The sequence below is a fragment of the Salmo trutta genome, chromosome 10 (assembly GCF_901001165.1).
Source record: "Salmo trutta chromosome 10, fSalTru1.1, whole genome shotgun sequence".
Taxonomy (NCBI): Eukaryota; Metazoa; Chordata; class Actinopteri; order Salmoniformes; family Salmonidae; genus Salmo; species Salmo trutta.
In genome coordinates this window covers 32,391,632-32,409,488 of record NC_042966.1, presented here as the reverse complement: position 1 = coordinate 32,409,488, position 17,857 = coordinate 32,391,632, and the positions used below count along the sequence as shown (strand labels likewise).

Below are 17,857 nucleotides of genomic sequence, written 5' to 3'. Positions count from 1 at the left end.
TTTTCCCCACTGAAAAGCATTGAAGAGAGTTGGAATGGGAATTACAGTGCACTTCCTGAATTGACTGGAATTGACTGGGATTGACCCCAACCCAAATAGGGATGTGATCAGAGAAAAGAGAACAAACTCAAAAGAAACTCTACCTTGAGTTTCTTGTTCATGTCTTCCCTCAGCACCGCTCCATAGTCTCTCCTTCTGCTGGGGGGAAGGGAGGAGGGCGACAGTGGGTTGTCCCTTCCCATACCACCCCTAGTGTTAAAGGTCATGCCCCTATAGGGGTTAGGGGTCACAGGGCTGTGGGAATGCTGGATTTTCCTAATTAGGGTGTTTGTAAAGTTGGCCGGGCCATCGTTGGCTTCACCCCCACCTTCAACCCGGGGGGCTCGGTGGTGTACCCCTGGCAGGTGGGGAGGGTGAGGAGGCAGGCCAGGAGCGGGCTTTGCCCTGAATTTGTCCAGTTCGGGGCTGGTCAAGGGTAGCACCCGTTTGGGCAGGGGGTAAGTGTTGGGGTTGGACAGGTGTCCGGGGGGCTGAGAGGGTTTCATTTCGGTCTCCTGGAGGGAGGAGAGGGCCGGTGAGGGTGTAGGATGAGGAGACCCCAGAGGGATGACGTCTTTGACTGCAAACACAGGTGGAAAAGGGATACAGGTGTGAGCACATAGACCAACAGAGATATAATCCAGCACCATATGGAGGAACCATCACTTCCCATTTCACAGCAAGTTTGCTCAAAGGGAAAATACACACTGTATTAATGTAGGTTAACAGCCCCAAAGCATTTCTTGGCCCAACACCATACGATGAGCAACAAAATATTAGGGTTGTCAAAATACCAGGATCGCGATACTACGATAGCAGATTTTCCATGGCAAAAAAGAAAACACAAATTAGACTGAACTCTATAGCCCTATATAAAGCTACTTTAATGTTAAATTGTGGGTGCTACAGCTTGCAGAAAAAACAAATGTGACTCTAGATTGTCAGCTCGATGGTGAGAGATTTTGGCTTGCCTACGGTCTGTGGACCGACCAAGGTCCACTGTCACCCAGAAGGCTGTGTCCATGATATCTCTCCTGCACACGGTTATGGTCAACTACTCCAATATTGACACCATCGTCACTCACGTAGGTTTTAACAACCTTAGTTTTCGGCGAACTGAGGAAGGACTACAACATTTTTTAAAGCCCTCGCTGGCACAGGGAAGATAATAATTATCTCTGGCCCCCTCCCGTGCTACTGAAGGGCTTCTGGACGTGTCAGCCGACTCTTTGCCCTAAACGAGTACCTGAAGAAACTTTGCAACGACAGGAAAGTCTCGTTTTGTGACAACTTTGATTTGTTGTGGGAGCAACCAGCACTTTTTAAAAGAGACGGGATTCACCCTAACTGCAGGGGTTCCAGGATTATTTCCAGCAACATGGCAAACTGTTTTACAGACTGACAGACAGGGTCTGGCAGTGCTCCAGTTCTCCCTGTCAGAATAAGCAACAGAGGACTTAGAAAGCATATCAAGTCCTGTAGAAATGGCACTACGGTTATTGTGAGTAACCCAATTTATGTTCCTTTAACTCCACCTTCTGTCATCTACCATTCTGATAGATTGGAGACTGTCAAAAAACCGTGGTTGTAACGTTAATAGGTTTGGTTACCTCTAGGCAGATGCCCCAGGGGCAGTGGCCCACACTCATTGAATGTCACTTTTAAATGTTAGAGCAATCACCAGTAAAACCTCATTACTGACTGCAAAGTTGACTGGATGTTTTTCACTGAAACACGGCTGTCTTCAGGCTGTCGAGCTGCTCTTGTTGAAGCCCCCCCCCCCCCCGGGCTAAAGCTTTTCATACTCTATCAGAAAAGGGAAAAAGGGTGGGGTTGGGGGGACAGACACTATTTTTACTAATGCTCTCAGCTGTAAGGACATTTCATTTGGATACTCTGGTTCTTTTCAGCATCATGCTATACTGTTTAAATGTCATTGCGTTGGGAGATTTTATATTCATGTTGACAAAGAAAATTGATGAATCTTTTGAGCTCTATGGACTTTATCCAACATGTTACTGGGCCCACCCATAACCACAGCCATTCTCTGGACCTGGTTATTACCAAGAGGCTTTCTACTGGGCCCACCCATAACCACAGTCATTCTCTGGACCTGGTTATTACCAAGAGGCTTTCTACTGGGCCCACCCATAACCACGGCCATTCTCTGGACCTGGTTATTACCAAGAGGCTTTCTACTGGGCCCACCCATAACCACAGCCATTCTCTGGACCTGGTTATTACCAAGAGGCTTTCTACTGGGCCCACCCATAACCACGGCCATTCTCTGGACCTGGTTATTACCAAGAGGCTTTCTACTGGGCCCACCCATAACCACGGCCATTCTCTGGACCTGGTTATTACCAAGAGGCTTTCTACTGGGCCCACCCATAACCACGGCCATTCTCTGGACCTGGTTATTACCAAGAGGCTTTCTACTGGGCCCACCCATAACCACAGCCATTCTCTGGACCTGGTTATTACCAAGAGGCTTTCTATTGGCATATCCTCTATTGTTGATGTTGCTTTATCTGATCACCACTGTGTGTTCATTACTACCTTGTTGCCCATAGCACAGGGTAATACTGAACACATTATGAAACACTAGAGTGTATGAACAATAACTACTCCACCACCTATTCTGCCTTCCTCTTGTGATGATTCAGTTGATAACTTCAATAACAAATGAAGGGTAACCATTGATGCCATAGCTCCAGTAAAGTTGAAAAAGGCCACATCCAAATGGAGACTGAGGAAACTAATAAATTAAGGAGAAATTGCAGAAAGGCAGAGCGGAAGTCAAAGTTGCAGGTCCATTAAGATACTCCGAGAGCAACTTGACATATAATGCATTCGGAAAGTATTCAGACACCTTGACTTTTTCCACATTTTGTTATGTTACAGCCTTATTCTACAATGGATTAAATAGTCGTTTCCCCTCATCAATCTACACACAATACCCCATAATGACAAAGCAAAAACAGGTATTTAGAAATTGTCCCAGATTTATATACAAAAAAATGGAAATATCACATTTACATAAGTATTCAGACCCTTTACTCAGTACTTTGTTGAAACACCTTTGGCAGCGATTACAGCCTTGAGCCTTCTTGGGTATGACGCTACAAACTTGACACCTGTATTTGGGGAGTTTCTCCCATTCTTCTCTGCAGATCCTCTCAAGCTCTGGTCAGCTTGGATGGGGAACGTCGCTGCACAGCTATTTTCAGGTCGCTCCAGAGATGTTCGATCGGGTTCAAGTTCGGGCTCTGGCTGGGCCACTCAAGGACATTCAGAGACTTGTTCTGAAGCCACTCCTGCATTGTCTTGGCTGTGTGCTTAGGGTTGTTGTCCTGTTGGAAGGTGAACCTTCGTCCCAGTCTGAGGTCCTGAGTGCTCTGGAGCAGGTTTTCATCTAGGATCTCTCTGTACTTTTCTCCTCTTTCCCTCGATCCTGACTAGTCTTCCAATCCCTGCCCTGAAAAACCTCACCACAGCATGACGCTGCCACCACCATGCTTCACCATAGGGATGGTGCCAGGTTTCCTCCGGAATTGAGGATTGGCATTCAGGCCAAAGAGTTCGATCTTGGTTTCATCAGACCAGAGAATCTTGTTTCTCATGGTCTGAGATGCCTTTAGGCTAACTCCAAGCAGGCTGTCATGTGCCTTTTACTGAGGAGTGGCTTCCGTCTGGCCACTCTACCACAAAGGCCTGATTGGTGGAGTGCTGCAGAGATGGTTGTCCTTCTGGAAGGTTCTCCCATCTCCACAGAACTCTGTCAGAGTGACCATCGGGTTCTTGGTCAACTCCCTGACCAAGGCTCTTCTCCCGCAATTGCTGTTTGGCCAAGCGGCCAGGCCCAGGAAGAGTCTTGGTGGTTCCAAACTGCTTCCATTTAAGAATGATGGAGGCCACTGTGTTCTTTGGGACCTGCAATGCTGCAGAAATGTTTTGGTACCCTTCCCCAGATCTGTGCCTCGACACAATCCTGTCTCGGAGCTCTAAGAACAATTCCTTCGACCTCATGGCTTGGTTTCTGCTCTGATATGCACTGTCAACTGTGGGACCTTATATAGACAGGTGTGTGCCTTTCCAAATCATGTCAAAATCAATTTAATTTACCACAGGTGGACTCCAATCAAGTTGTAGAAACATCAAGGATGATGAATGGAAACAGGATGCACCTGAGCTCAATTTCGAGTCTCATAGCAAAGGGTCTGAATACGTATGTAAATAAGGTATCTGTTTTTAATTTTTAATAAACGTGCAAACATTTCTAAAAATCTGTTTTCGCTTTGTCATTATGGGGTATGGTGTGTAGACTGAACATTTTTTTTTTTTTTTTTAAATGAGGCTGTAACGTAACAATATGTGGAAAAAGTCAAGGGGTCTGAATACTTTCCGAATTCACTATTTAACAAGGCAATTAGAAAAATGAGTCTGGCTGGCATTTCTAACTTGATCACTAATAATCAGAATAATTCTAGTGCTCTTCTCTACCATTGATGGCCTGATAAATCCTACCCCCCACAACCTGTGTGAACTTTTCTCCACATCTAAATGTGATGAGTTTGCAGCATATTTCAGAGATAAGACAACAAACATTAGGCTGGGTATCAGTCAAGCTAGACCTGATGAGAAGTTAGATGATATTTGTCCTAGCCTACCATGCAAAGGCACTATGGATTTATTTTTCCCTGGTGGACACAGACATGCTCAGGAAAGTGATATCACAACTTAAGCCTTCTACCTGCCTTCTGGATCCTATCCCCACCACCTTATTCAAAACTGTTTTTAATTGCATATCTGAAGAAGTGCAAGCTATTGTTAATCACTCCCTGTTCCCAGGCACCTTCCCCACTGCACTAAAAACTGCTATGGTGAAACCCCTTCTGGAGAAAAATTATCTAGATTATTCAGCTTTTAGCAATTTTCGGCCAATCTACAACCTTACATTCTTAAGCAAAATTCTGGATAAATTTGTTTCAAACAAGTAAATTATTTTTTAAGTGCCAACTGTATTTAAACAAAATCCAAATCTGGTTTTCCAGCCCACCACAGTAGAGACAGCATTAGTTAAAGTAGTACATGATCTTAGAGCCAACAGATGCCAAACAGCTCTCTGTCCTTGTACTCTTGGATTTAAGTGCTACATTCAACACTGTTGACCATGATGTCCTTCTGGGCAGACTGGAGGTGGGTTGGCCTCCCCAGTCCAGTTTAAAGTGGTTTGGGACCTACTTCACCAGTGGAGAGTTTTTTGTCACCCTTGGTGAACATAACACAGAGAAAATACATATCACAGATGGCGTTCCACAAGGTTTGATTTTGGGTCCGGTACTGGTCCGTTTCTATGTTACCCCTTAGCAGCGTTATCAGAAAGCACAGCATCGTCACTGCTACGCAGACCATATACAACTTACAATTTGTGTCACTAGAGGATTTTAGCTTCACGGATAAATTATTAGACTGTATTTGTAATTGAAATACTTGGATGGCTCACAACATCCTCCAGCTAAATCAAGACAAGACTGAGGTACTTATTGTTGGAGCAAAAGCACAGAGAGAATCTGTAAGCACAGTTTAATTCACAGGCAATAAATATAAAACACCAGGTAAAAAAAACCTAGGTGTTATTTTAGATTCTGAACTCAATTTCAAATGACACATTAGGAATGTAGCTTTTTACCACCTGAGGAACATTGCCACGGTCTGGCCGTTTCTGTCTCAGGCTGATGCAGAGAGACTCATTCATGCTTTTACTACAAGCAGGCTTGACTACTGTAATGCTCCTGTCTGGTCTACCCAAAAAAAAACATTGGTCAACTGCAAAACATACAGAATGCTGCAGCACGGGTACTAACAAAGACCAGACAGAGAGCATATATTACACTGATTTTAAGGTCTCTGCACTGGCTGCCTGTGAGTTTAGAATTAATTTAAAGATTATTTTTGGTTTTTAAATCAATCCATGATTGTGCACCCCAATACATACCAGACATGCTTTTAAGTTATGTACACAGTAGGTCCCTCAGGTCCTCTGGCACTGGCCTTTTAACTATCCCAAAGCTTAAGACCAAGAGACATGGAGAGGCAGCTTTTAGTTACTATGCCCCCAGCCTCTGGAATAGCCTGCCAGAGAACCTGAGGGGGGCTGAAACTGTGGACATATTTAAAAGAGATCTTAAAAACACACCTTTTTAGCTTTACTTTTCCTTAAGATGATTTTTAGTAGATCAGTTATTGTTATTCTTTAGTTTTTTTTATCCTCTTATGTTTGTTGTGTAGTACATATTTCAGTTATTGTGTTGCATTCCATGTCTGAAATGTGCTGTAGAAATACATCTCGATGTGATAATTCTGTTTGTTTCTAACATTAGGACTGTTATCCCTCAAGAAATCTGCTTCATGATTTGTTTCCTTGCCACGATACTTCTGAATATTGCGATACTGGTATCGTGACAAACCTACAAGATATTAATGATAACTTTTCAGAATCCAGGGCAAGTGAGTGAGTGATAGTTTTGAGGTCGAGCTTAGAAGAACCTTGTAGGCTATATAGTTAGTTGTGGTTATTGTGCTGAGTGGTCAAACAAAATCCACACAGACAGAGTGAGAAACAGCCAGAGAAAAACAGACAGACACACCCACACTACACTGTAGCAGCAAGGGTTTTGACCCAGTTCAAAGGTTAGCGTTAGCATAGAGTCAAATGATCCAACGATGAAGCATTATGCTGTAGCCTGTTAGTGCTCCATGCCACAACTCAATACAAACTCGGTTTCTCACCCGCATTGGTGAAGTACTGCCTAAGGCTACTCATCCTTCTAAATAAGTACGATCTCCCTCCTTTACATTAGCATGGGGCAGCTCCTAAGTCAGTCACACAAAGCAGCAGGTGTCACAGTCATCTGTGTGTGGAGTCAAATCATTTGGGTTTAACTACAATATTTCAGTGTGTGTGTGTGTGTGTGTGTGTGTGTGTGTGTGTGGATACAGTCTCATAACAAGTTCAGTGTTGTTTCATCAGTTCTCAAGATCTTACATCCACCAGTAATGCTTTTTCGTAGAGAAGTAGTCTGCAATTGATCTGCAAAAAAAAGACAAAACAAAAGTCAATCAAGAAGTAATTTCCATAAAAAAACATTATGCTTTGTTTGAGTCAATTAAACATAAACAAGAAATATTGCATACAACAAATCATTCATACAACGGAAAGAGAAACTTGCCCTTTGAATTTTATTTAACTAGGCAACTCAGTTAAAAACAAATTCTTATTTACAAATGACAGCCAAACCCGGGCCAATTGTGCGCCGCCCTATGGGACTCCCGATCACGGCCGGATGTGATTCAGCCTGGATTAGAACCAGGGACTGTAGTGATGCCTATTGCACTGAGATGCAGTGCCTTCACCGCTGCGCCACTCGGGAGCCCCAGACCTTGACAAGGTAGATGGGCTAGCTACAACCGTCATAGACTGTTTTTTTGCGGGCTAGCTGGCCTCCGCCCAGTACCCTGCTCTGAACTGTTACTAGCAAGCTACTACTGCATTCGGAAAGTATTCAGACGCCTTGACTTTTTCCACATTTTGTTATGTTACAGCCTTATTCTAAAATTGATTAAATTGTTATTTTTCCTCAATCTACAACCAATAACCCATAATGACAAAGCAAAACATTTTTTTTTTTTACATTTTGGCAAATGTATTAACAATAAAAAACTGAAATATGACATCTACATAAATATTCAGACCCTTTACTCAGTACTTTGTTGAAGCCCTTTTGGCAGCGATTACAGCCTTGAGCTTTGTCAACATGAATATAAAAATCTCCCAACACAAAGATTTTTATCAAAGTTCTCAAGGACAATAGACAATAGTTCAGAGAGATCCGTAAAGAGATCTGTAAAGCGTTCCATTACATTGGTGGCCTATACAGGGTTATAGCCAGCACTGCTGGCTGACATTTAAACAGTATAGCATGATGCTAAAAAGACCCAAAGTCGCTGAATGAAATCTCCTCACAGCTGAGAGCATTAGCAAAAAGAGGCTGTCCCTCCCACCCTTTTCTGAAAGAGTATGAAAAGCTTCAGCCCGGGGGGGGGGGGGGGGGCTTCAATAAGAGCAGCTCTACAGTCTGAAGACAGCCATGTTTAGTGAGAAACATGCCATCAACATGAACACTTAAGTAAATGTGATATTCCCATAAAAAAAAATATATAAAAAATATTAATAAATTAAAATCGCTGCCAAAGGTGCATCAACAAAGTACTGAATAAAGGGTCTGAATACTTATGTAAATGTGATATTTCAGCAAAAATGAATAAGGCTGAAAAGTAACAAATTGTGTAAAAAGACAATGACAAAGCAAAACAGGTTTTTAGAAATGTTTGTAAATGTATAAAAAAAAACTGAAGTATCACATTTACATAAGTATTCAGACCCTTATTTCAGTACTTTGTTGATGCACCTCTGGCAGCGATTACAATCTCGAGTCTTCTTGGGTATGACGCTAAAAGCTTGGCAGACCTGTATTTGGGGAGTTTCTTCTATTCTTCTCAGCAGATCCTCTCAAGCTCTTTCTGGTTGGATGGGAGCGTCGCAGCACAGCTATTTTCAGGTTCTCTCCAGAGATGTTCGATGGGGTTCAAGTCTGGGCTCTGGCTGGGCCACATTTAGAGACTTGTCTCGAAGGCACTCCTGCGTTGTCTTGGCTGTGTGCTTAGGGTCGTTGTCCTGTTGGAAGGTGAACCTTCGCCCCAGTCTGATGTCCTGAGGACTCTCGAGCAGATTACGAGCTAAATAACTTCTATGCTCTCTTCGAGGCAAGAAACACTGAAGCATGCATGAGAGCATCAGCTGTTCCGGACGACTGTGTGATCACGCTCTCCGTAGCCGATGTGAGCATGACCTTTAAACAGGTCAACATTCACAAGGCCGCAGGGCCAGACATATTAACAGGACGTGTACTCCGAGCATGCACTGACCAACTGGCAGGTGTCTTCACTGACATTTTCAACCTGTCCCCGACTGTCTAATACCAACATGTTTCAAGCAGACCACCATAGTCCCTGTGCCCAATAACACCAAGGTACCTGCATAAATGATTACAGCCCTGTGGCACTCACATCGGTAGCCATGAAGAGCTTTGAAAGGCTGGTCATGGCTCACATCAACACCATTATCCCTGAAACCCTAGACCCACTCCAATTTGCATAGCGCCCAACAGATCCACAGATGATGCAATCTCTATTGCACGCCACACTGCCCTTTCCCACGTGGACAAAAGGAACGCCTACGTGAGAATGCTATTCATTGACTACAGCTCAGTGTTCAACACCATAGTACCCTCAAAGCTCATCCCTAAGATAAGGACCCGGGGACTAAACACCTCCCTCTGCAACGGAATCCTGGACTTCCTGACGGCCTGCCCCCAGGTGGTGAGGGTAGGTAACAACACATCTGCCGCACTGATCCTCAACACTGGAGCTCCCCAGGGGTGCGTGCTCAGTCCCCTCCTGTACTCCCTGTTCACCCACGACTACAGGCAGGACTCCAACACCATCATTAAGTTTGCAGACCCAACAACAGTGGTAGACCTGATCACCGACATTGACGAGACAGCCTATAGGGAGGAGGTCAGAGACCTGGCCGGGTGGTGCCAGAAAAACAACCTCTCCCCCAACGTAACCAAGACAAAAGGAGATGATTGTGGACTACAGGAAAAGGAGGACCGAGCACGCCCCCATTCTCTTCGACGGGGCTGTAGTGGAGCAGGTTGAGAGCTTCAAGTTCCTTGGAGTCCACATCACCAACAAACTAGAATGGTCCAAACACACCAAGACAGTCGTGAAGAGGGCATGACAAAACCTATTCCCCCTCAGGAGACTGAAGAGATTTGGCATGGGTTCCTAGATCCTCAAAAAGTTCTACAGCTGCACCATCGAGAGCATCCTGACTGGTTGCATCACCGCCTGGTATAGCAACTGTTTGGCATCTGACCGCAAGACGCTACAGAGGGTAGTGCGTACTGATTAGTACGTCACTGGGGCCAAGATTCCTGACATCCAGAACCTCTATACCAGGCAGTGTCAGAGGAAGGCCCAAAACATTGCCAAAGACTCCAGCCACCCTAGTCATAGACTGTTCTCTCTGCTACCACACGGCAAGTGGTACCGGAGCGCCAAGTCTAGGTCCAAAAGGCTTCTTAACAGCATCTACCCCCGAGTCATAAGACTCCTGAACAGGTAATCATTGTCCCTCTCCCACCCCCATTTTTACACTGCTGCTACTCTCTGTTTATTATCCATGCAGTCACTTTACCTCTACCTACATGTACACATTACCTCCATTACCTTGACTAACCTGTGCCCCCACACATTGACTCTGTATCGGTACCCCCTGTATATAGTCTCACTACTGTCATTTTATTGTTGCTCCTTAATTATTATTATTTATTTTTTTTACTTCAGTTTATTTTAGTAAATACTTAACACTTTTTTTTCTTAAAACGTCTTTGTTGGTTAAGGGCTTGTAAGTAATAATTTCACTTGTTGCATTCGGCGCATGTGACAACTAAAATTTTATAAATCAAGGATTTCTCTGTACTTTGTTCATCTTTCCCTCGATCCTGACTAGTCTCCCAGCCCTGCCGTTGAAAAACATCCCCACAGCATGATGCTGCCACCAGCATACTTAACCTGGAACCATCCCTACGGTGTACTCCATACGTGAAGCTTGGCATTCAAGCAAAAGAGTTCAATCTTGGTTTCATCAGACCAGAGAATCTTGTTTCTCATGGTCTGAGATGCCTTTAGGTGCCTTTTGGCAAACTCCAAACGGGCTGTCATGTGCCTTTTACTGAGGAGTGGCTTCAGTCTGGCCACTACCATAAAGGCCTAATTGGTGGAGTGCCGCAGAGATGGTTGTCCTTCTGGAAGGTTCTCCCATCTCCACAGAGGAACTCTGGAGCTCTGTCAGAGTGGCCAGCGGGTTCTTGGTCACCTCCCTGACCAAGGCCCTTCTCCCCAAATTGTTCAGTTTGGCCGAGCGGCCAGCTCTAGGAATTGTCTTGGTGGTTCCAAACTTCTTCCATTTAAGAATGATGGAGGCTACTGTGTTCTTGGGGACCTTCAAGGCTGCAGACATTGTTTGGTACCCTTCCCCAGATCGGTGCCTCGACACAATCCTGTCTCGGAGCTCTACGGACAATTCCTTCGACCTCATTGCTTGGTTTTTGCTCTGACATGCACTGTCAACTGTGGGACCTTATATAGACAGCTGTGTGCCATTCCAAATCTTATCCAATCATTTGAATTTACCACAGGTGGACTCCAATCAAGTTGTAAAAACATCTCAAGAATAATCAATGGACTCAGGATGCACCGGAGCTAAATTGAGTCTCATAGCAAAGGGTCTGAATATTTACGGAAATAAGTTATTTGAAAAAAATTCTAAAAACCTGTTTTTGCTTTGTCTTTATTGGGTATTGTTTTTAGTTTTTTTATTTAATCCATTTTAGAATAAGGCTGTAACGTAACAAAATGTGGAAAAGTGAAGGGGTCTGAATACTTTCCGAATGCACTTTAAGAACTTCTGTACACCTTTTCTAATCATATACTGTCCATACTGTCTATACACACCATCATATACATATATTCTGGACTCAAACATTACTCGTTCTGATATTTTTAAATTCATGTCTTAACATTTTTGGGATTTGACTGTGAGGTATTACTGCACTTTTGGAGCTAGAAACATAAGAAATTTGCTACACCTGCGTAAACGTCTGCAAAATATGTATACGTGACCAATACAATTTTATTTGATAACTTGCATAACATTAACAAATATGGTCAGACTAGCTACATTATCTATATTGATATTATTGTAATTGTCAAACACGCATTTCACAGAGTCTCCCACTTGGAGGGTCAGTCAACTGAAATGTCCCACTGGGAACTAGGAGCTTCCGATAACTCCGACACCATGTGAACGCAGCATATGTATACTCAAAATCAGTCAAACCTCTCTCAAATTTCTGGAGAAACCAATCAGCGGCTGAAAAGTGTCAAGATACATGCTGCTTTCACATGCTAGTCGGAACTAGGAAACTCAAATGTCTGACTTGCTAACTAGTTGTAGACAGTTTTATATAATTTCAGAGTTACGACTAGCACGTGAACGCGGCAATAGACAAGTGTGATGATGGCTAATGCTGCGTTCAAAACAACTGGGAACTCGGAAAAAAACGATTTGAACAGTCATCCAAGTCGGAATTCCAACAGTGGAACTCGGGCCTCTTAGAAAGAGGTCTGACTTTCTGACCTAAAGATCACTGACGTAATGATTTGACCTCGTATTTATTACATTTTAGTCATTTAGCAGACGCTCTTATCCAGAGCAACTTACAGTAGTGAATGCATACATTTCATACATTTTTCCCCAGTACTGGTCCCCCGTGGGAATCGACCCCCCAAAACCCTGACGTTGCAAACACCATGCTCTACCAACTGAGCCACACGGGACCCCAGAGTTCCCAGTTGTTTTGGGAATTACCACCATAGGCTGTTGTGACTGGCATGCAGGAAAAGTGGTGCCAAATATCACATCGCATGCTTGTAACTTATGGTGCCTTCAAGACAACTGGGAACTCTGGGGGGAAAAAAACAAGGTTGAATCATGAAGTCAGTGATCTTTAGGTTGGAAAGTCGGGCCTCTTTGCCGACTTGGAATTCCGAGTTGGATGACCGTTTAAAATGTATTTTCACAGTCTGAGCTACGCTCAGTTGTCTTGAAAGCCCTTTAGTTGAGGTTTCCCAGATCCCAGTTGTTTTGAACTCAGTATTAGTAGCTAGGACTCTTGGTGCTTACAAGACAACTGGGAACTAAGAAAAAAACTATGTCAAATCATGACGTCAGTCATCTTTAAAGGAAACAACTGACCCAGAGGCGGCGCTCCTAGTGGCCGGAGACTTTAATGCAGGGAAACTTAAATCAGTTTTTCCAAATTTCCATCTACATGTAAAATGTGTAACCAGAGGCAAAAAAAATTCTAGATCACCTGTACTCCACACACAGAGACGCGTACAAAGTTCTCCCTCCATTTGGTAAATCCTACCACAACTTGATCCTCCTGATTCCTGCTTACAAGCTAAAAATTCAAGCAGGAAGCACCAGTGACTCGATCTATAAAAAAGTGGTCAGATGAAGCAGATGCTAAACTACAGGACTGTTTTGCGATCACAGACTGGAACATGTTCCGGGATTCTTCCGATGGCATTGCGGAGTACACCACATCAGTCACTGGCTTTATCATTAAGTGCATCGATGACATCGTCCCCACAGTAACTGTACGTACATACCCAACCAGAAGCCATGGATTACAGGCAACATTCGCACTGAGCTCAAGGGCAGAGCTGCCGCTTTCAAGGTGCGGGACTCTAACCCGGAAGCTTACAAAAAAATCCTGCTATGCCCTGCGACAAACCATCAAACAGGCAAAGCGTCAATACAGGGCTAAGATTGAAACATACTACACCGGCTCCGACGCTCGTCTCATGTGGCAGGGCTTGCAAAATTGTCAAAGACCTCAGCCACCCCAGTCATAGACTGTGCTCCCTACTACCGCATGGCAAGCGGTACCGGAGTGCCAAGTCTAGGACAAAAAGGCTTCTCAACAGTTTTTACCCCCAAGCCATAAGTCTCCTGAACAGGTAATCACATGGCTACCCGGACTATTTGCATTGTATGCCCCCCCCCCCCTTTTTACGCTGCTGCTACTCTCTGTTTATCATATATGCATAGTCACTTTAACTATACATTCATGTTCATACTACCTCAATTGGGCCGACCAACCAGTGCCCCCGCACATTGGCTAACCGGGTTATCTGCATTGTGTCCCGCCACCCACCAACCCCTCTTTTATGCTACTGCTACTCTCTGTTCATCATATATGCATAGTCACTTTAACCATATCTACCTGTACATACTACCTCAATCAGCCTGACTAACCAGTGTCTGTATGTAGCCTCGCTACTGTATATAGCCTCGCTACTCAACATAGCCTCGCTACTGTATATAGCCTGTCTTTTTACTGTTGTTTTATTTCTTTACTTACCTATTGTTCACCTAATACCTTTTTTGCACTATTGTTTAGAGCCTGTAAGTAAGCATTTCACTGTAAGGTCTACACCTGTTGTATTCGGCGCACGTGACAAATAAACTTCGATTTGATCTTCAGGGTAGAAAGTCAGAACTTCAGAAAGATGTTCCGAGGATGACCTTAAAAATGATTTCTCCCAGTCTGAACTCGTATTTTTACGAGTTCCCAGTTGTCTTCTATGAACATACAGAGCATCTGACAGTAATAGACAATCACACACAAGTCGACGTGTCCATTTGCTGAAAGTCAATATGCATGTTCACAAAGCAATGTCTCACTCGTCAATTTACCCGGAACATAATGACATGGGAACAGATTATTTAGATACAAATGAATTGAAGCTGATTTCCTGGTGTTTTTAGTCTTATGTCCAACAATGAAAACAAAATGTTTTTTTTTGGGGGGGGGGGGCAAATAAAACCACCCGCAGGCCACCAGTTGGGGAACCCTGGCCTAGTGGGAAGCTAGTAAGCTTTCTAACAAGCTAACAATCTAGCTTGCTGCGGACTAGTTTCTGTTGCACAGGAAGTGTAAGGACTAAGGTAACTCAATGAAATGCAGCTAACTCGTTTCTTACCTCCCATTTCCTTTAGATCGTATTTTGTTTCATTATGACAGAACAAGTTGTCCGTTAAACGCTAACCTTGCTATGTTATTTGTTTCCTATCAGGATATCATGGTGCTTTCAAGACAACTGGTAACTCGAGAGAGAGAGAAAGAAAGAGAGGGGAAAAAACGTGGTCAAAATCTGACATCGTTTATATTCAGGTCGGAATGTCGGAGCTCTAGAAAGATGTTCGCGTTTCCGACTTGGAATTCCATGTTGGATGACCGTTCAAAAATATTTTTCCCAGTCTGACTTCGTATTTTTACGAGTTGTCAGTTGTCTTCTAGGAACATAGAGGGTCTATTTGTGTTCCTAGGTTGTCTAAACACACTGAAGTCGGAGATTTCCGAGTTCCGACTTGTTTTGAACGCGGCATCTGACTGGCGACCTGCCTGTCCATTTGCTTAAAGTCTATACATATGTCCACAAAGCAATTTGTCCTACTAGTCAATTTACCTGGACTTTGTATTAGAGTCCTTCTGAAACAACTTATTAAATCGTCTAGAAAGCAAAACATGTATATGTTGCTAGTTTGCTACTGTACTCTAGCAACCATCTAGTGTCGACTTGTTAAACCAAATAAACAACAGGTGTGGACTTAACGAGACGTTACTTACTGGCCCTTCCCAACAATGCAGAGAACCCAAAAAAACAGAAAAATATCTAATAACAAGGAATAAAAACACAATCATGAGTAACGATAACTTGGCTATATACACGGGGTACGTTATTCAAACTCCCGATAATAACATCTAGCTAACTAGGTTGGTGTTACCCAGCAGTTTACACATCTGTGTGATATTACTAGCTAATTCTCTAACAAGCCCGGATTTGACACGCTAAGACTGTCTAGCTTGCTGCTGACTAGTTTGTTGCAAAGGAAGTGTTAAGGACTAAGGTAACTTAATGAAATGTAACTGCATTCTTACCTCCTATTTCCTTTAGATTGTTTTCTCTCATGACAGAACAAGTTATCCGTTAAACTAACTTCGCTATGTATTTGTTTCCCATCGGGATATCAAGAGAACTGTAAAACCACAACAACAGTTTCCGAGTTGGGTGACCGTTCAAAAGCATTTTTCCCAGTTGGGACTCTTTTTCTCTGAGTTCCCAGTTGTTTTGAACGCGATATATGAGAGAGCTTTTCCTTTCTATCACTCTCCAGCAAGCTGTGAATTTATACCTGACATTTTTGTGATGGAAAAATACGTCACGTCCTGGCTGGCTGCACAGGTGTGCCATTGAGAGGCCTACTAAACCTGTGTCCTTAGATTTCTATAATAAAAAAAGATACAGACCAAATACATGTTTTTATTTTTCCACACATTTATTGGTTCAGCACAGGCTTCAGAAACAGTGCATTACAATGAAGTTGAACACTAATAAATAACCTTTTATTGCAAAGGATTTTCCTTTCAGTCAGAAGATTGGCAACAATGTCAAAGGAGAATGTCTTGGGAACAGCTGGGGAAAAATAGAACAGGCATATCCTATAGGAATGGGTACTTGCGTTGCAGTTTTCCCACTTAGAGGTGTTACAAACAGAAAAGGTAAACGTCATCAAGTTATCCCACCAAAGTAAAATGAACACAGTAGAAATCTTTTTAGAGTAGAAGAGTGGTTCTAGCAGCAGACAGGGTAGTTAAGGTAAACTTAGTATGGGCCTATTCATAGGTTGTGGAATGCTCAAAGTTGAAGATAAAAATGAAACGTATATAAACAAATCAGCTCGCTTGGACGTGGAAGAAGCGAGTAGGTCTGTTATGTGCAATCTATTTCTATCTGCATCTATGAATGTTTAGTCCTGAATGTCACTGATGTAGGCTAAAGCAGAAACAGACCGACAGTGCAGGTACCAAACGTTTGATCCCACTGACAAAACAGTATCAATGGGACACACTACTCAAGAGGAAATGGGATGGAAAAACATGTTAAACAGCAGTACATGACACATAGAAGCACCATCCAAGGCTAGGAAAGGTTTTCAGTCAACTTCTGATGTGGTTTTACAGTGAATTGTAAAAATACATGACACACAGAAGCAACATCAAGGGAATGGGGCAGGGGAGAAAGAGCTATTCGGTCTCTGCCACAGCTCTTAAAAGCCTCTACAGGATCGGTGTCCCTATACTGGGACAGTTGAGCTAACATGCGCTAATGTGATTAGCATGACAGTTGTAAGTAAAAGCAAACTTTCCAGGACATAGACATGTCTTATATGGGCAGAACACTTTCATTAATGTTGATCTAACTGCACTGTCCAATTTACAGTAGCTATTACAGTGAAATAATACCATGCTATTGTTTGAGGAGAGTGCACAGTTATGTACTTAAATGTATCAATAAACCAATTAGGCACATTTGGGTAGACTTGATACAACATTTTGAACAGTAATACAATGTTTCATTGGATCAGTCTAAAACTGTGCACATACACTGCTGCCATCTAGTGGACAAAATCTAAATTGCACCTAGACTCCTAAGTCATATAATGGCCTGGCTCGTGCATTTCAAAGATGGAAAAAAACAATTTTGAAAAAGCATGTTTTTTTTTTCTTTGTATTACCTTTTACCAGATCTAATGTGTTATATTCTCCTACATTAATTTCACATTTCCACAAACTTCAAAGTGTTTTCTTTCAAATGATATCAAGAATATGCATATCCTTGCTTCATGTCCTGAGCTACAGGCAGTTAGATTTGGGCATGTCATTTTAGGCGAAAATGTGAAAAAAAGGGTCCGATCCTTAAGAGGAGATGGACACTGTCTTCCAACCTCTGATGTGGTTATACAGTGAATTGTGCAACCACGGACAGGGCAGAGGAAAATAAAAAGTGAAGAACCAGTACAACCGTGTGTGTTGTGCAAATATGAATTATTTCTCCCTTCTTGTGGTTTTAACTGTTTAATTTGGCTATTTATTTCTTTTTTTTCCCTTTGGGTATAAAATCACATTACTGTTTACGTTTTTAAGTGCAAAAATTCTATAACATCTAAATATATACTATTTTCTAGCGAAACTTGGAAGTACAATAACGCAAGACC

General features: G+C 42.9%; 1 protein-coding gene across 10 annotated transcripts in view; it reads right to left on the bottom strand.

The window, feature by feature from the left end:
• LOC115201567 (SMC5-SMC6 complex localization factor protein 2) overlaps nt 1-17,592 on the bottom strand; it is a 45,765-nt gene extending 28,173 nt beyond the window's left edge. For 3 of the 10 annotated variants that reach the window (XR_003879764.1, XM_029765316.1, XM_029765324.1), the window contains exons 1-3: nt 15,741-17,592; nt 7,088-7,132; nt 144-619 (exon numbers count right to left, since the gene is read on the bottom strand). Coding sequence is in view for 9 of the 10 variants with exons in the window: in XM_029765316.1 (XP_029621176.1) it covers nt 144-619; nt 7,088-7,132; nt 15,741-15,771 (552 nt within the window). In the remaining variant the exon portion in view is untranslated. Of the gene's footprint in view, nt 1-143; nt 620-6,831; nt 7,008-7,087; nt 7,133-14,234; nt 15,183-15,740 lie in introns of those variants that run through there. The other 7 variants (XM_029765323.1, XM_029765318.1, XM_029765319.1 and 4 more) reach the window with 7 other exon arrangements.
• Nucleotides 17,593-17,857: the final 265 nt, after the last annotated feature.